Below are 20,791 nucleotides of genomic sequence, written 5' to 3'. Positions count from 1 at the left end.
CACCATCCCCACAAACAGGGTAGTGCTTACCACGGCCTTTGATATACCAGTCGTGCTGTTCATTTAAAAACCAAAACAAGGCTGGTAGGTACTGGGTTCGTATCCCGGCTGAGGCAATGGGGTATAAACTCAGACAGAGTGCTCCGCTAGGCTTAATGGGAAGTTGTAAGGCGTCATACACGGGCGCAATAATTATGGGTGCGTCTCCCACACATGGGGGATGATTACCCGGCATACACTGCAGATTCCGTATACCCCGTCCTCGGGTGATACTAAGGTCTCACTACACATATGTCATCTGTCATTGAAATCCATGTTAAACTGCCCCAATGCAGATGAAGATTGCCAATAGAACGGGTTCTCGTTGGCACTAACAATATACGCCATTGCGAAGATACATTATTATATAAGTATTTATTTTCATTTCAAAATTGAGAACAACTCCGTCTCAGTTTTTTGCTATATGATCGCATCTGGCTGTAGTACTGGTCTGAACAGGTGGTTCATTACTCCGACTGTCTCTTCTGCTATATACCCATGTCCCCAAAGGTCAATGCACAATATTACAAAATAACATGGGCAAAATCTAGCCAGAAGGCTTACCATTGAAACTACAAATTGTTTTAATTCCTCCCCAATTCCTACAAGTGAATATGTGAACGATAACTTGTGTCACAGTTAGGAACTATAGTGGAGCATGATGAATGAATTTTTACCCGGAAGTGAACTGTGTAGTGAGACCTAAAATAGATCGACTGCCAGTAATCATGAAGCACGGCCCTGTCAAGTAGTTCCATACCGAAAATGTTTTACCCCACCCCCCCCAAAACAAACAAAAACGCTCCCCTACTCCTTCCCCTAAAAAACAACAACAAAACAACCACCCCCCCCCACAAAAAAAAAAACCCCAACCCAACCCACACACCCCCCCCCCGTCCCCCCAAAACAAAAAACCCCCCCCCCCCCCCCCCCCCCAAAAGAAACAAACAAACCTCACCAAACAAAACGCCATGCTTATAACACAAAATCTGACTTCACTAGGAATAGATTAAAGGGACATTCCTGAGTTTGCTGTATTATAAGATGTTTCCGAAAAATTAAATATTCCTACGATTAAACTTACATGTTAAATATATTATCTTGTTTGGAATATCAGTGTCTGTATATTCAATGTGTTTCTGGTCGTCTTAATATTTGTAAGAAGCCCAAACTGGATTTTGTTTTCAAATAATTTCGTACGTACGAAACAAATATATTTTAGGAAATAAAACGAAATTTTACCTAGTACAAATAGTAGAACGATCAGAAACACGTTTAATATACAGCCACTAATATTTTATGCAGAAAAATATATTAGATATGTAATTACAATCGTTAAAAAGTCACTGTTAGTCGATAGCATCTTAAAAATTGCAGCAAACTCAGGAATGTCCCTTTAACGTTTTTTTTTTTTAATGACACCAATTAATAATCAGCTATTGGATGCCAAACATTTGGTATCTTTGACATACAGTCACAGAGAGGAAACCCGGTACATTTTTTTTCAATTAGTAGCAAGGGATCTTTTATATACACCATCCAATAGACAGGATAACAAATACCATCGTCGTGTCTAGTCACAATGAACGCGACTCGGCAAGCAGGTACATTACAATTTCGATATTCGTGAGTAATTTATGCAAAAATTATAAGTGGAATCTATTGCTATGTAAGTATTTCTAAATAATAAATGCAAAACGTAGCGCAATGTGGCACCTGTTGCTATATTATAACACGTTTAACCTGCCGATCACCATTATTGGAGTTTTGTCATAATATAAGTTTATAAATAGTAATAAATGAATTATTTGGATGTATTTTTTTTTACATACAATTCAGGGTATAATAAAAGAAAAATAATATATATTTTTGGTTGTTATAAATTTGAGACTTGAGGCACAGTCCCAAAGCTGCATGATTAAACACACAAGGGGCAGAACGTAGCCCAGTGGTAAAGCGTTCGTTTGATGCGCGATCGGTCTAGGATCGATCCCCGGTGATTGCCCCATTCTTCCAGCCAGTATTCCACAACTCTTTGGTGAAATTTAATGTATGTGGCCTTACCTATTGAGTTTAGTGGTGCATTCACTCTGGGTTGGGGCCGGTACTGGCATGAGAAAAAGTGAAAACAAAATCCATTACCTCCGGTGGGATACGAACCTAATAAGTCAGATGGCATAACCACTAAACCACAGAGGCCAGGATCATTACGTTGTACGTGTTTAAGGAAGGAAATGTTTTATTTAACAACGTACTCAACACATTTTATTTATAGTTTTATGGAAGGAAATGTTTTCTTTAACGACGTACTCAACACATTTTATTTATAATTTTATGGAAGGAAATGTTTTCTTTAACGACGTACTCAATACATTTTATTTATAGTTTTATGGAAAGAAATGTTTTATTTAACAACGTACTCAACACATTTTATTTATAGTTTTATGGAAGGAAATGTTTTCTTTAACGACGTACTCAATACGTATTTTATATTTACGGAAGTATGTTTTTGCGTCGGACAACGTACTCAACACATTTTAAATTATAGTTTGAATGAATGAAATGTTTTAACGACGACCCAGCACGAAAAATTTACGCGGCTATTGGGACATGTGGTTAAAAATGAATGAATAATAATGTTTAACGACACCCCAGCAAAAAAATAAATCGGTATTGGGTGTCAACTATGGTAATGCAAATAAATAAAGTGATGATTAACATCAATATAAAAATTCAAGGTTTAAACAAAAACAGTGTAAAGAACTGTGCAAAAATACAAATATCACAGAATTTTACGGACACTGAATTTTACTCTAAACTTCAATTTGTGCTGTATTGGCCTTTCTCAAAGAGAATGTTACACCCCTGCACCACGGTGAGGTTACAGCACACGCAGGGGACATGTGGTTAAGGACCACACAGATATTGAGAGAGGAAACCGGCTGTTGCCACTTCATGGGCTACTCTTTTCGATTAGCAGCAAGGGATCTTTTATATGCACTATTCCACAGACAGGATAGTAAATACCACGGCCATTGTTACACCATTTGTGCTAGACTGGCTGGAACGAGAAATAACCCAATGGGCCCCACCGACGAGAATCGATCCTAGATCTATCGCGCATCAGGCGAGCGCTGTACCACCGAGCTACGTCCCTCCTCTTATTCTAAACAATACAATATCTTTAATATGTACTTTTAGTCACCAAAAAAGGTTCCGAGTGTCGTACAGGTCCCTTTAAAGAATAAAACCACTAGATAACATTGGTTAGTTAATCATCAATTGTTGGGTGTCAAACATTTATTGATAATTCTGTCATATAATCTGCCGAGCAAACCCGTTGCAATACGGGATGTTTTATATGCATTTTCCCAGGGATTGGACCGGCCTCGGTGGCGTCGTGGTTAGGCCATCGGTCTACAGGCTGGTAGGTACTGGGTTCGGATCCCAGTCGAGGCATGGGATTTTTAATCCAGATACCGACTACAAACTCTGAGTGAGTGCTCCGCAAGGCTCAATGGGTAAGTGTAAACCACTTGCACCACCCAGTGATCCATAACTGGTTCAACAAAGGCCATGGTTTGTGCTATCCTGCCTGTGAGAAGCGCAAATAAAAGATCCCTTGCTGCCTGTCGTAAAAGAGTAGCCTGTGTGGCAACAGCGGTTTTCCTCTACAAAAACAGTGTTTGACGTCCAATAGCCGATGATAAGATAAAAAATCAATGTGCTGTAGTGGCGTCGTTAAATAAAACAAACTTTACTTTACTTTTGACATGTAACTGGTCGAAGGCCGTGATATGTGCTTTCCTGTCTGTGGGAATGTGCATATAAAAAGATGCCTTGCTGCATTAGATAAAATGTAGCGGGTTTCCTCTGATGACGAGTCAGAATTACCAAATGTTTGACATCCAATAGCCGATGATTAATCAATCAATATGCTCCAGTGGTGTCGTTAAACAAAACAAAACAAACCAAACAAACAAACAAGCGAGCGCCTTATCCCTGGGCTACGCCCCACAATCAGTGTGACTTGATCTCTGTCTGACCACGTCATAACACATCTTATTCATCTTCTTCGTTCAAATTTGTGAAAATTGTCTCATACAGATATCCCGATCTCAGTGATGAAATCTTATGAAATTGGCGAATACACAAAAGCTGGCAAGTTGACTGTGGACAGCGAGATAGGACCGTCTGGGAAAGATGAGTTGCACAAAAACAGCAAACTTGTCGGCAGCAATCGTTTGGAACAACTTTATGAAAAGTTCACCTCAGCTGAATGTATTCATTTATGTCGGTCGCCCTCTAAAAATTATCAAATACAAAAATAGTGTTCTACTAGTAAAGTAAGTTATTCAGTGGTAGTTTTTGTGGGCATATAGTTGAAGGTGTAATATTTATTTATATTAAAAAATAAAAATAAAAAATAAAAACATTAATTAATAATAAAACAATATTTTTTACCGGAAAGCCGGAAATGATTATGCAACTATGTGTCCGCACCCGTAAAATCGTTCACGACCGATAAGAACTGTCGATAACAGATTCAAATCAAACACCTGTAGTTTTATTTCCGTACGACGTTAGTAAAACATGCTAAATTATTAAACGGGAGATATTGCCGCTTTAATCATTGCAAACACATTTAAAATCGCGCGGTCCGACATCAAACGGCCGGCGATATCGCAAAAGTGTTTCCCTGCGTGATTTTCGGTTACGCTACGGAAATTGATCTGTAATCAATTTCATTTTTCATTTTATGCACGGACTGACCACCGATATTGTTCTGTTGCCATAAACAGTCCAATATGGTGGGCTTTTATTTGACAGTTGTTTTTCTATGATATAGTAAATGAGGTGAATTAATCACAGACTAACGGTCGGGTGCTGCGATCGTCGTTTCTGCAATAATACTCTGGAGAAATCAACAAAGTCCGTTAACGGCGTCAGGTAGTAGGTCTGGGTGCCCCGTTTCAAAACGGGACCTCAGGAGCCCGCGTAAATACATGGTGTGGATTTCAGATTTGCAGATCCATTTAGAGTCGTCTGACATGAACAATTCCTCTCCACATGAACGATATTAAGTTACGTATACTGAACACCACTAGAGAAAGGCAAGTAGGCGTAATGGTAATTCATCAATCTAATTAAAATTAACTCCACTATTACATGTGGATCTAACACCAGCCAGTTGGAGCTCATGTCCACCAATCAAAACCTTACTTGCAGAATCCTGCCAGTGATTTAAAAATAATTTGAAAACATTCCGAATTATCCTGAGGGTATACGATATGTTTCATGTTAATTACGAATGCCTTATTTAGACCAGTAGAACTAATTTTAATCGGATTGCTAACAACACTGCGTAGTCCCCAATATCCAGGTAACATTTCGTTTGTAAATAATAATTTAAATATTGACCAATCACACTTCGCCTTTTATAACGTTATTTGGGAGCATACAAATTCTAAAAATATCGGGCGAGTCTATTTTAGTGGCCGCAGTACAGCGAACCATACCAATACGTACGGGGTGAGTTATCAGTCTTCAATTTTACATTAAAAATTATTTATTTATTTATTAAAAAAAAACCCAACTAAATCCGTCTCCAGTTTTACATTACAAATTATTTATTTTATAAAATAAAACATGTTTTACGGCATTCGTAATTCACACGAAACATGTCGTATACCCTCAGGATAATTCGGAATGTTTTCAATTTATTTTTAAATCACTGGCAGGATTCTGCAAGTAAGGTTTTGATTGGTGGACATGAGCTCCAACTGGCTGGTGTTAGATCCACATGTAATAGTGGAGCTAATTTTAATTAGATTGGGTAATTCATCTACTAGTGTCATATTCATTTAGCAGGTTTTGATCATGTTAAAGGCATACTGTCATGGATTTAAGGACCTTATTTCTCTAAAAACTGATAACTAAAAATTACATTAACTGTTGGAAATCAAATCTAGCTATTGCACCACCTTAACTGAACCATGATGGAGAGAAATCCATGTCAACCCTGTCAGCAATTTTAGTTTTTGAATTATGGACCATTGCCATAATTCAGTTATTTTTACAAAATATCATTAATAAATGGAGTATGGTGGTTATGAAGATGGTTGAATAAAGTACATTTAGGGACAAATCAAATTATATTTGTTCAGGTAATACTTTGTTAGACCATTAAATAGGTCAGTGGTCTGTGATAATATGCTTTTAAGTTTAAAGGGACATTCCTGAGTTTGCTGCATTGTAAGATATTTCCGACTAATAAAATATTTCTACGATTAAACTTACATATTAAATATATGTTTTTTTGTTTAGAATATCAGTGTCTGTATATTCAATGTGTTTCTGGTCGTATTAATATTTGTAAGAAGCCCAAACTGGATTTTGTCTTCAAATAATTTAGTACGTACGAAAAAGCAATATTTTAGAAAATAAGATGAAATTTAACCTAGTACAAATATTAGAACGATCAGAAACACATTTAATATACGGCCACTAATATTTTATGCAGAAAAATATATTTGATATGTAATTACAATAGTTAAAAAGTCCCTCACAATGTCACATATTGCTACCAATCAGAGCCGCAGCTGTTTTTTCTCCGTAAATATTTGACAGGAAACTTTCTTCTTTGGTACAACGCAACCTACAAAGCTGTCTCCTGTAAAACCACCACAAACAGCAGACGACTTGTCCAAATATATTTCCTGAAAGAGTCAGTCACCCAATCAGACAGGGGCGGGACGTAGCCTAGTAGTAAAGCGCTCGCTCGATATGCGGTCGCTCTAGGATCGGTCCCCGTCGGTGGCCCCATTGGGCTATTTTTCGTTCCAGCCAGTGCACCATGACTGGTATATCAAAAGCGGTGGTAAGTGCTATCCTGTCAGTGGGATGGTGGATATAAAGATCCCTTGCTACTAATGGAAAAAAATATAGCGAGTTTCCTCTCTAAGACTATATGTCAAAATTACGAAATGTTTGTCATACAATAGACGATGATTAATAAATCAATGTGCTCTAGTAGTATTGTTAAACAAAACCAACTCCAATCAGACATGTAACCGAACACCTTGGGTTTCGCAGCTCAATCAAAATAATGTTTAAAAAGTTGTTTTTTGTTTTATTTAACGACACCACTAGAGCACACTGATTTATTCATCATCGGCTACTGGATGTCAAACATTTGGTAATTTTGACATGTAGACTAGAAAGGAAACCCGCTACATTCTTCCATTAGTAGCAAGGGATTTTTTATATGCACCATCCCACAGACAGGACAGCAGATACCATAGTCTTTGATATACGAGTCGTGGAGAACTGGTTGGAACGAGAAATAGCGCTTAATGCGATCGCTTTACAACAGGGCTGCACCAATGAATTATCGGATATTGGATGCCATACAGTTGCTAATTCTGACGCATAGAAAACCCTCTACATTATTCCACAAGCAGCAAAGAATGATTATACGGAATGGACACCGACAGGACATCACGTACCATGGCCTTTGATATACCAGTCCTGTGTATGCTGTGCGTGTGTTTGCAAGTATGTGCCCATTTATGTGCTTGTGTATCCCATGGGCGGATCCAGGAAATATTTTTAGGGGGGGACCAAAAAAGAAGGGCACATTGACTCGTCAAAAGGGCACCTTACTACAAGTTTTGATATTTACAATTAATATGAATTCCTACAGTTCTACGTCATAATATACTAGCAATAATGAAGTAAATTGGCGTCACTCGCGTTAGAACCTCAATGGGGCCCCATTGAGACTCAATAACACAGACACATATCTGCAAGCTTGCGCGTGTACACGAAAATCTTGATTTCATTTATCTACAATATAATTATTGTTTACTTAAAAAAAAAAAAATTCTACAAACAAAAAGGGCACTTGGACATTTTGAGGGCACTTGAACAATTTTTTTGGGGGACGCGTCCCCCTGGTCCCCCCCCCCCCCCTTGGATCCGCCCATGTATCCATGTATGTGTGTTTGTGTGTGCGTGTGTGTGCGAGCGACAGAGTGATTGCGATAAAATTACGTCATTGCGCTAACGATAGAGGATAAAAGACATATAATCACTAAGTAATAGTAACGACATATTAAGCGTAATTATAACCCAACTACGTGACAATAGTAGTACATTCTCTTAATCATTTAAATTTTTCAAGAAATATTTTATTTTTTATTTTTTATGTTCTTTCTTACAAATCTTGGCCAACGCATCTCTTAATATTTGTGACAAAAAAACAACCCCAGAATGCTTCTAAATGAGTCTAAGGTATCAAATTTTTATTATTTCAACATACATTTAAGTTTTGTTATTAATATTCTTTTTTACAAATAGCAGAGACATTGCTCACCCTTTTCTTGGTGGTGGTGCCGGGGTGTTGGTGCGTGTGAGAAAGCCATTACGATATCGATAACTCACAAATGACAAATTAACGAGACTTCGTGTTAGAAGAAGAATGAAACACGTCTAAAATAAGACCAGTTTAGACTAATCTTATATTAAATGATTTAAAAAAAAAAAAAAAAAAAAAAAAAAAAAAACCGAAAAAAAAAAAAAAAAAAAAACTTTTAAAAGTTGAAAAGTGTGCTTTGTTTAACGACATCACTAGAGCACATTTATTAATCATCAGCTACTGGGTGTCAAACATTTGGTAATTCTGACACATAGTCAGTCGTAGAGAGGAAACCCGTTACATTTTTCCATTAGTAGCAAGGGATCTTTTATATTCACCATATCACAGACAGGGGCGGGACGTAGCCCAGTGGTAAAGCGCTCGCTCGATGCGCAGTCGGTCTGGGATCGATTCCCGTCGGTGGACCAATTGGGCTATTTCTCGTTCCAGCCACTGCACTACGACTGGTGTATCAAAGGCAGTGGTATGTACTACCCTGTCTGTGGGATAGTGCATATAAAAGATACCTTGCTGCTAATCGAAAAGGGTAGCCAATGAAGTGGCGACAGCGGGTTTCCTCTCTCAATATCTGTGTGGTCCTTAACCATATGTGCGACCCAGAACACCGCGCCATTCCAGAATAGGATAAGGATGTTTTATTTAATGACGCACTCAACACATTTTATTTACCTTTATATGACGTCAGACATATGGTTAAGGACGACACAGATATTGAGAGAGGAAACCCGCTGTCGCGTCTTCATGGGCTACTCTTTTCAATTAGCAGCAAGGATCTTTTATATGCACTATCCCACAGACAGGGTAGTACATACCACGGCCTTTGATATACCAGTCATGGTGCACTGGCTGGAACGAGAAATAGCCCAATGGACCCACCGACGGTGATCGATCGCATACCGACCGCGCATCGAGCAAACGCTGTACCACTGGGCTACATATTAAACCTCCCAAACAAACCAATGATTATTGCGTCTGGAACAGGTCATCATTTTCTGACTAAGGACTCGACACAACTGTCTGAACCAGCATATGCATAAGAGGTTCCGGCTGGTACCTTCTTCCATGTGCTCCTGTGGAGAGGCAGAACAGATGACCGAACATGCCATCCAAGACTGCATAAACTTACAGCAGCTGAGGGAGACTACCTGGACAACTACAAACAACTCTCCAGAAGAAGCTGTACGGCACAAGAAGTGATCTATAGAGAACAGTATCGTTCATAGTTGGCCTCAGATTACAGTTATCTTCCCATTTGGTTGTCCGGAAGTTTCACCGCGCAAGTAGTCTGCTGTTTGACTGTGATTATTTCATGGCAGACAGCTATGAAGTGGCAACTGTTTGACTGAAGTGACAGGGGATAGCATGTAGTTTGTAAACATGTGTAACTTGCTGACATTGAAGACTTGTTTGTGGTAATTCCGGCCCATGCAAAAGTAGTGCTTTTTGTGTAAAATGGGTGTACTCCGGTCTGGTTTAGAGGGTGTGTCTGTTTAAACCAATATGCTGGGAGAAAGAGCTGGACAACAGGGGTTGTCCTTTTCAGGGTATGTGTCCCCCATGCAGGCAAAGGTACATACAAAACCTCACGGGCCTGCTGATATTAATAAAAATGTTATAGCCACTAAGGCTATATAGAAAACATATAGCGAAATTAATTGTGGTCTGAGGCCTGATATAGTTCACACATTACACCGGTTAAATGCTTGATTCTGATGAAAGTATTATAACCAGAGAGGTGAAATTATACAGACTGATTGTGAATACCACAAGGAATATGAAAACTAATTTATTTATTTTCTAAATATTTTATTAAATTAAAAAACATTTTTTTTGAATTTATTAAACATTAAAATTAAAATGTTCAACTTTTAAATTTCAATATCCTCCAAAATAGCATAAAATGACCTCTGATGTTACTACAGGTTGTTGCAATATTTTTTAACAGTTTTGAGCTAATAATTTGGTAAAAAAGAGCAAAAGTTGGATTTTGTTAGTCAATATTGAGATTTTTTTTTTTTTACATATTGAATTTTAATGAGTTTCTCAATTATTGCAATTGGACAGAAGATCTAAATATAATGAATATATCACTACTAAATGTAATTAAACACTTTAAATAAATAGTATACAGTTTTTAACAAGATTAACTACTCTAATAATACATTTCACCTACATTTATATAAATTACACACTTCAGTCATTTTTCCAAAATGGTCTTTCATCCTTAGAAAATCTAATAGGCTAATATTCTATGCTGTCTGAATGTATTTATTGTGTTCAGTAATCAGATGCTGGTATACTTGTCAAGTTTATTGCAGAAAATGTGCCAAAAAGGTTAACATTTGGCTTGTAATACATATGGCAGAATAATCCATAATGCATATTCAGTGGTCATTACTACAAACATCCTTCCAATCAAGAAATACTACACTGAGGTATCCAAGACACTGGCACATGACTACACTTGTTGACAGTTATCACTGGAAACTGAAAAATATGGTGCAAGTACCTCTTGGTAGGATTTATATCAGCATTTTGTGACAAAATCTTCATTTTCAAAGTTGTCGTCAACAAAAAACATATTATGGTGTATACCCAAGTAATATCTGTAGGGCATATTCATATTAATATGCATTTATATGGACTGTTTTGCCTTTTACAAAGTGGCTACATGTCTAATACAGTAAATGAAGTAGATCAAGTAAATACAGCAGGTCAAAATTGAATCTGAGGCCTATCATGTCTAATTTTCCCTGACATTAGTGTGTAAAAATTTGTTGCAAATGGCCCCAATTTTGTGACTTTCACCATCCCTCTGACACATTTCTAATAATGTATCATGAATTCAGTCACCATATCTTTACTAAGCCTCCACTTATCATATCTAAAATGCAAAATTTTACAGTTTTAGATTATTACTTTTTTCAAAAGTTTAAATTTAAGTTTAATATTTCATTAAAAATGAAGTAAAATCTAATGATTGATTTTTTTTCCTTTAAATATTTCTAAATCTTTCCAAGACAACACTGTGCAGATAGAACATATGTAGAAGAAACAATATCTGCTCATTGTATGATGAAATTCCAAAATTTGATAAAGTTATTACATTTTGAAGTTGGTGTCCCTCAAGTTTCCATTGCTAAAATTGGCCATGGCAAGGCACTGTGGTAGGTGTTTTAACACAGCCTCTATATACTCTCAGTTTAAAGGTGACATCCCGATACTTACTGAGCATTGCTTTAATATGTATATCATTGGAATGCATTAGTGTGGGCCAGTCTTTAGGGGGGAAAATGGACTGATAGGCCTCAGATTACAGTTATCTTCCCATTTGGTTGTCCGGAAGTTTCACCGCGCAAGTAGTCTGCTGTTTGACTGTGATTATTTCATGGCAGACAGCTATGAAGTGGCAACTGTTTGACTGAAGTGACAGGGGATAGCATGTAGTTTGTAAACATGTGTAACTTGCTGACATTGAAGACTTGTTTGTGGTAATTCCGGCCCATGCAAAAGTAGTGCTTTTTGTGTAAAATGGGTGTACTCCGGTCTGGTTTAGAGGGTGTGTCTGTTTAAACCAATATGCTGGGAGAAAGAGCTGGACAACAGGGGTTGTCCTTTTCAGGGTATGTGTCCCCCATGCAGGCAAAGGTACATACAAAACCTCACGGGCCTGCTGATATTAATAAAAATGTTATAGCCACTAAGGCTATATAGAAACATATAGCGAAATTAATTGTGGTCTGAGGCCAGTTACTGCTGGCCTCGACGTGTAGTCAACAAGCGAACGAAAGAAAGAAATATTTGATTTAACGACGCACTCAACACATTTCATTTACGGTTATATGGCGTCAGACATATGGTTAAGGACCATACAGATTTTGTGAGGAAATCCGCTGTCGCCACCACATGGGCTACTCTTTCCAATTAGCAACAAGGGATCTTTTATTTGCGCTTCCGACAGGCAGGATAGCACAAACCATGGCCTTTGATGAACCAGTTATGGATCACTGGTCGGTGCAAATGGTTTACACCTACCCATTGAACCTTGCGGAGCACTCCCTCAGGGTTTGGAGTCGGTATCTGGATTAAAAATCCCATACCTCGACTGGGATCCGAACCCAGTACCTACCAGCCTGTTGACCATGGCCTAACCTCGACGCCACCGAGGCCGGTACATTTGGAAGATACTGACTTTTTGCAAGCGACTTTTAAAACTGCATGGATTTGGATCGTCAGAGCAATTGATCAGTTACACGACACTTTGACGGAAGAGCACTCGGCTGAAGTGTGATGGGTCAGAGGATCGATTCTCCTCTATGAATTCGAGGTTTTTCTAGTTCCAACCAGTGCTCCACGACTGGTACAGCAAATATCGTGGTATGTACTGACCAGTCTATTGGAGATCGATTCTCCTCTATGAATTTGAGTTTTTTCCAGTTCCAACCAGTGTCCCACTACTGGTACAGCAAAGACCGTGGTATGTACTAACCTGTCTATTGGAAATTACACAGAAAATAACCATTCGGCGGAAATAAAAGTTTATTGGATGTCAAACATTTGGTAATTCTGACAAGTAGTCATAAGAGGAAACCCGCTACATTTTTCCTAATGCAGCAAGGAATCTTTTATATGCACTTTCCCACAGACAGGACAGCACAAACCACGGCCTTTGATATACCACTTGTGGTGCTCTGGCTGGAGCGAGAAGTAGCCCAATGGGTCAACCGACGGTGATCGATCCTAGACCGACATCGCATCAGGCGAACGCTTTACCATTGGACTACGTCCCGCCCCATTCGACGGAAATAGCCTATGTTGTGATGGCGGGCTCTTCTCTCCCTTTCGTACCTCAGTGGTACAGCGTTCGTCTGATGCGCGGTCGGTCTAAGATCAATCCCCGTAGGTGTGCCCATTGGGCTATTTCTCGTTCCAGCCAGTGCTCCACAACTGGTGTAACAAAGGCCTTGGTATGTACTACCCCGTCTGTGAGATAATGCATATAAAGGATCCCTTGCTGCTGATCGAAAAGAGCAGCCCATGAAGTGGCGACAGCGGGTTTCTTCTCTCAATATATGTGTGATCCTTGACCATATGTCCGACGCCATATGACCGTAAATAAAATGTGTTGAGTACGTCGTACCCCACACGTGATGTAACAAAGGCCGTGGTATGTACTACCCCGTCTGTTATATGGTGCATATAAAAGATCCCTTGCTGCTAATCAAAAAAGAGTAGCCCATGAAGTGGCGACAACGGGTTTCTTCTCCCAATATCTGTGTGATCCTTAACCATAAGTCTGACGCCATATAACCGTAAATAAAATGTGTTGAGTGAATCGTTAAATAAAACATGTCCTTCCTTCCATTATCTCCCTTTCACTTGTTCATATGCAGAAATAACCCTTGCTACTTTATTGGTAACTTCCTGTCTGTGGGAAAGTGCATATAAAAAATCCCTTGCTGAAAAAGGAAAAAATATAGGGGGCTTTCTCTGATTACTACCAGTCAGAATTACCCAATGCTTGGCATCCAATAGCACATGATTAGTTAATCAATGTGCTCTAGTAGTGTCATTAAACAAATTTCTTCTCTTGTCGGTAAGTGTAGTTTGGCGATAATAAGTAAGTCTCTCTCTCTCTGTGTCTGTCTGTCTGTCTGTCTGTCTGTCTGTCTCTCTCTCTCTCTCTGTGTCTGTCTGTCTGTCTGTCTGTCTGTCTCTGTCTCTCTCTCTCTCTCTCTCTCTCTCTCTCTCTCTCTCTCTCTCTCTCTCTCTCTCTCTCTCTCTCTCTCTCTCTCTCTCTCTCTCTCTCTCTCTCTCTCTCCCCCCCTCCCAAGTGTAAAATCAGCGAAATGTTAGTTTAAAAATATGCCGAGGTGTTGTTATGGCGAAAACACTATTTGCACGTGGCTATGGTTACAGCTAATGCGAAAACTCCATTGGTCCGTAGTCTGTAGTATTAAAACTGATTGTTTGTTTGTATTTTACATTAGTAAATGATATTATAATATGGTGAGGCGAGATTATGAGTTAAATATGATGGTATGTTTGCATTTTGTATTAGTAAATAATGTTATAACATAGTGAGGGGGTAATTGTGAGTTTATTAAAACTGTAATTGTGTTTGTATTTTTGTATTAGTAAATGATGTTATAATATGGTGAGTGAGATTGTGAGTTTAATAAAAATGTAATTGTGTTTGTATTTTGCATTAGTAAATGATGCTATGATGTGGAGAATTTACAGCTTGCAAATTATACCTGCGACAGACACTTTACTTTTATGCAAGGATCTGACTGCCAACTGTCACGACGAAGTTGGACAACTCGACGGTTGCGTTTTAATTTTCCCACATCCTGACGGATGCGCTTAAATTGACTAATCGGTCGTATGAATTGTATGAATACTGACACTAGCAACTGGACAGCCGAGAGATCCGCGAGTTGACCAACTCCGTCGTGAAAGTTGGTAGTCTGACACTAGCATTACAATACACAGCACTGAACAAACGGGTACTGTTGGTTATGCGGTTTAATAAAGCCAGCTCACGTGTTTTATTACAATAGTCTCGTACTGTAACAAATTAACACACAGATTCATTAGTTTAATATTAATTGTTTCATCTTGCTGATTGTATGTAATTAAATATACCTCGGGCGTGTTCAAGAAGGCGAGCGCTCGCGAACAATTCGACTGGCTTCCTTCGTATCCTATCGACGTCATCGAACACACCAGTCTACCGAGAGCTCGCGATCAGTTTACCTACTTTCCCTGTATCCTCCGCTAACACATTTATTCAACGTCAGCGCACAAACTAGTCAACCGACCGATCGCGAGAGATCGATCCCCTGAACATACATTTGTCTAAATATTATCAACACACACCGAGGAAGGAACTATTATTGTATTGTAAAACATTAATTTCCTAAATGCGATATAGAATATACTTGTAATAACAACTGTTTATGGAGATTCCTATAGAATTTTAGAGAGTTTTGGAGAGTTTTGTACGAGTATATGCTGAGGCAGCGGAGTTACGGCAGGACTGGAGCGGATTTTGTCACATTCAGTTTTCCTCTGTTTATAAAAACAGTTCAGACTCGCTGATTGCACCGTCATCTGTGGAACAAAGATAAAACAGATCAGTTTATTTTGTACATAAGGATATTAATAGAATCTATCACCGTTGTGAGGTATAGATAAGGCTATTCCAACCCGAGGGACAAACTGTTTTTTTGTGAAGGCCGAGGTTTACCGAATAATTTGTCTCGAGGGTTGGAATTGCCTTATCTATACCTCACAACGGTGATTGATTCTTTTTCTTGCCCATTTAATTACAGTAACAAAACATTAATTTTGTAAGCTACGGTCTGTTTATTGTAGAACGATTCGTATACATTTCACCTGCAAACTCATTTAATCATACTCGGAAAAATATAGTCCACCTTATGCAACGACATAAATATGTAATGTTCAACCCAATATTCAATAAAGTTGAAAATATTAATTTGTTTAAATATTTTTAAAACAATGATACATCGTGAAATGGCAAACAGAATTAAAAAAACCATGTGTTATGACATCAATCGTCGTAAAACATGAATTATGACGTCACGCGTATGTAGAAATCGTCTAGCCATCGATAGAATCTATCACCGTTGTGAGGTATAGATAAGACTATTCCAACCCGACGGACAAAATGTTTTTTGTGAGTGCCGAGATTAAAAACAAAAATGTTATTGTAAGAATGTCCAATTTTTTGCTATTTGTTATGTTGAATTACGACGATAGTTTAAATTACTTATACATTTAATTTAAATAAATAATGTGTATTTAATTATTACGATAAAGCATTTAACACTATTTTTTTACGGACTAAATGTGCAAACATTCTTTAATGGTTTTCAACGAAGCAAAATAGGCTACATTTTATTAAAACTCACAATTTTTTCATAAATAAAAAAACTCCATATGGTTATCTCCTAAATCAATGCGCTCAAGTGGTTAAACTAAAGAAACTTTAAATATTATGGCGTAAAGTATAGTTCTCCCGCCAACTGTACGCATGGCGGGTGTGTGTGTGTGTGTGTGTGTGTGTGTGTGTGTGTGTAGTGGTAAAAAACGTACATATCGCACATGGGGAGAAAGGAGTTTAAAACAAAAAGTAACAATTAAAGGGACATTCCCGAGTTTGCTGCAATGTAAGATGTTTCTGACTAATAAAATATTTCTACGATTAAACTTACATATTAAATATAGTTTCTTGTTTAGAATATCAGTGTCTGTATATTCAAATGTGTTTCAGGTCCTCTTAATATTTGTAAGAAGCCCAAACTGCAGTTTGTCTTCAAATAATTTCGTACGTACGAAAAAATCTTTTTTAGGAAATAAAATGAAATTTAACCTAGTACAAATATTAGAACGACCAGAAATACGTTTAATATAAAGCAACTAATATTTTATGCAGAAAAATATATTAGATATGTAATTACAATCGTTAAAACGTCTCTGTTAGTCGATAACATCTTAAACATTGCAGCAAACTCAGGAACGTTCCTTTAAAAAAAATCCCACATATTTAGTGCACGTGTTTTACGGATGATCCCCGTATTGATACATAATGGAGTCATTCTTAACAGCGAAATTTATACCATTTTTTTTTTTTGCAGAAAAAATGTAAAAATGAAGTATTACCTTTAAACAAATTGCGTACTGTGTTCTTTAGATTAGTTCACCTCATTTGCACCTGCGTACTTTCAATAACAAGTATTGTTGTCTACACGTGTAAGACGGAAACATAATTATCGTTATCTCAATTTAAAAAAAAAAATATTTATAAAAAATGACAAATTACAAATATTAATTTCCTTGATCGAAAAAAAAGCAAAAAAATAATTTCCTTGATCGATTAAAAAGAAATTTTTATGGGATATATATAGGAGTGAACAAAGGGGAGATAATTAAGTATCCGCCCATTAGAACATTTAAGATTTCTCTACGTGAGATACCACGTAACGCGCCTCATACGTATGACGTGTATCTAGATCACGGGCGTGTGTAGCTCGAGTGACCTCCAGCCCTCACCTTATTAATATTGATATGTATACATATGTATATCAATATCAATAAAGAGAGGGCTGGAGGTGACTTGAGCTAGGGCATGTGGTTGGCGTTTTTACGCGTAGAAGCCGATCCATACGTAAATTGATACATTTCTTCCCTCGTCAAATTTCAAATATTAAAGGTACATGTACTTAACAGCGAAGCAATATACACTAAATCAATATGTTAAAGGGCATTCTTAAACACCCATTGGTGAGAAACATCATTCGGGCAAAAACGCCGACATTGTTAATTTTTGAGAGAAATTTTGAAAAACATACTTCTCAGAAATTATTCCGACTTATGTTCATTTAGTTGTGTATGCATTGAAGGTAATTTATCAAATATTGTGAAATACCAAGTATATACCAACAAAAATGTATGGTTATTTTAGTGAAAGAGGCATTTTTAGAGCAAAATACGTTACTTTTTAATAAAATATCCATTGTTTGGTACTGCATAACATTTAACAAAAATATATTTTAATCAGATTTAGCGTGTTTACATTGAGATATTTGAAACAGGTTGAATATATAACGTTATTATTCAAAGTTGTTTGTGTTTCGGTTTTCTTTTCTTTTTTTTACATTTCAAGTTTATACTTTCAACTCTTGCATATTTATAGCAAACCAAAGGACACAGATTTATATTAGCACAATGCAAAGAGACACTATTCACAATAATTCCATTCTATATCTACATCACATAATATAATTTTCAAATATCTACATACACATTTTCAAAGAAGTGATTGTGTAACGTATTTTGTTTATTTCCGTACCTTGAAAACAATTACGTGCATGTATCTGCTAGTACTTCTCTCTTTAGAGTTATAATTCGCAGCAAAATAATGAGGTATACATGTTTGTTTGTAACATTTATAGCAATACAAATTACTTTGTATTTCATAAAGTGACATTGTCTTGGCGAAATCAGGTTCTGGATGATGTACGGAAATTAATCTAGTGATCAATTGTTTCCCCTGCAGCCTCATTGATGAGTGCTTGTTATAAATCAATATATATATATGATCTAAGAATATATATATATATATATATATATATATATATAAAAATATATATATATATATATATAATTATACTCAGCGTCACTATTGAAGGGTCACTCGTATTGTTAGAACTACACATGTTAACGATGCCCGTCCAACACACTAATTATGAAAAAAGAGAATGTATGGCCTTTGTGGATTAGGCGCAGAGTGAGGTTTCCTAAGTAGCATTTGGATTTCAATATGAGTAATGGTACTTCCGGTTATAGGCCACAACAAAATGGTAAAAGTTATGCAAACACATGTATCTACTATTACTCCAACAAATGGGTTGTCTCAACGCACCCATGTCTGAAATTCTGTATGTTGTGCCCGTGTAATGCGTTCTCACCATGGGTATGAAAGTGTGTATGATTGCCATCCACATATTTACGCACACTCCAGTTGAAAATGCGTATATAGATATAGAAAGTAACGTATTTTGTTTCCAATTGTAAATAATTCTCAACATAATTTCACTAAAATTAAGTCATAATTACAATAACAATATTTAAATAGCTATAACTACTAACGAAATGTGATTTTTAAAACGCTCATTGTCATTCAATTTGACTTGTTCTAGTCGATTTAAATTTGGTTATTGGCATTTAGGAATAAATGAATTTCTGAGACCAAAACAAAGAAAATTGTACTCATACGCTTTTGGAATGTCTGTGAATACTGGCATAGATGGGTGCCATTGCTACGTGCCGTTTGGCAGACTTCTCATTATTTAAGTGAGGTTTACAAATACAATGTAGTAACGTTTTTTTTTTTGTAACGGATTTCGGTGCAATGGATTCTATGCACACAACTTTATTCTCACAGAACTCAGCGAATTTTTTACGGACCGCGGTCTATTTTGCTTTGGTCGGGAGAAGGCCGCCTGGCAGTTATATGTATAACAAACGTCATTTGTCTTTCTATTCTATAAATAGGTCAAAATAGCGTAACGTGTTTTGTTTTCTTAAAATCAATTCCTGGCTTTGAAATTTGCTCAGACTATATTGACCGTTTTTGAATACACTTGGTAAAATTTAATAATATTTCATTTAAATACGCATAGTGTAAAGTTGATAAATATTTTAAAAACGATTAATGAATTAAGTTCTGCATGTTGTGCATGCTACACAAAACTAGTAACGTGTCTGGCGACATGCAGAAAACACTTTTAAAAAAAAACAACATCACTTATTGTTGAAGACACATGCGAATAGCCAAGCCAAAGCATGCATACCACGCTTCAATTTAGTGCAGTCGAAGTTGACATATTGCGTCACACGTAGGAGTAACACGTTGTCAAAATTAAAAGATCGTGTTGGCGACATCGACACAAAAAAAGACGTTTTCCTGACCTTTGTCGGGTCAGAACTTCGAAAATATTTATTGTACCTATGATAACCATATATCTTCTGAATCGTCTCTACTTTTTCTGCAAAATCTCCGCGAAAAAATAAATCATTACGTCAGAGAGTTCGTAAGAAATGCTGTCGAATCGTATTTCTCGAAAGTTAACAATGTCTTGCGGTTTTGCCCATTCGTTATTTTTGATAACACATAATTGTTTACACATGTACGTGTGTTAACAATTTCAAGACATACGAAATGGCTGCTTCTAGGTGATTACCAGGTCACCAATGCCATACATCCAATGAAAAACAGCATGAGCGAAATCGATTACACTGTGACGTATAGTTAACTTGACAATCATTTGTCTGTGACGCGAAAGTGCAAGGGCTGTAAATAACTTTTAGTCGAAAAAGATGTTAAAATTTGCTTAAAACCTGGTTTTCGAGGATATGTAAGAAATAGAATAATACATTCGTATCCGTTAGATGCCATTTATCTTACAACTCGTTATTTAAAAACGTATGAGACTCGTTTCCGCTTGTTAGATATATTTTAAAACAACTCGTTGTAGAATAAATGGTATCTAATGGCCACTCATATATTATTCTCTATTTATGAAACCAAAACATTATTTCGTTCTTCATAGATCTTTATGAAATCATTAATTAAAGCAAGCAAATGTTTAACCATTGTAAAGTTTTAAAAGTACCTCAGTATCATACAACACATAAACCATTTTCCTTGAATCAAATTGTCGAATAGTTTCCTATAAACACTAACAACTTAGAAGAAATGAACATTATATTTAAGAATCT

The 20,791-nt window shown here is 37.0% G+C and overlaps 1 protein-coding gene across 2 annotated transcripts in view; it reads right to left on the bottom strand.

The window, feature by feature from the left end:
* Positions 1-14,989: 14,989 nt before the first annotated feature.
* The window catches only part of LOC121387579, a 59,214-nt gene continuing 53,412 nt past the window's right edge, over positions 14,990-20,791 (bottom strand). For both annotated transcript variants that reach the window (XM_041518740.1, XM_041518739.1), the window contains exon 4: positions 14,990-15,595. In XM_041518740.1, coding sequence (XP_041374674.1) covers positions 15,558-15,595 — 38 coding nt within the window. In that variant the 3' untranslated portion in view covers positions 14,990-15,557. The remainder of the gene's footprint in view (positions 15,596-20,791) is intronic.

The sequence above is a fragment of the Gigantopelta aegis genome, chromosome 13 (genome assembly GCF_016097555.1).
Source record: "Gigantopelta aegis isolate Gae_Host chromosome 13, Gae_host_genome, whole genome shotgun sequence".
Lineage (NCBI taxonomy): Eukaryota > Metazoa > Mollusca > Gastropoda > Neomphalida > Peltospiridae > Gigantopelta > Gigantopelta aegis.
The sequence above is the reverse complement of the archived record's forward strand: the minus strand, read 5'-3'. Positions and strand labels throughout refer to the sequence as shown.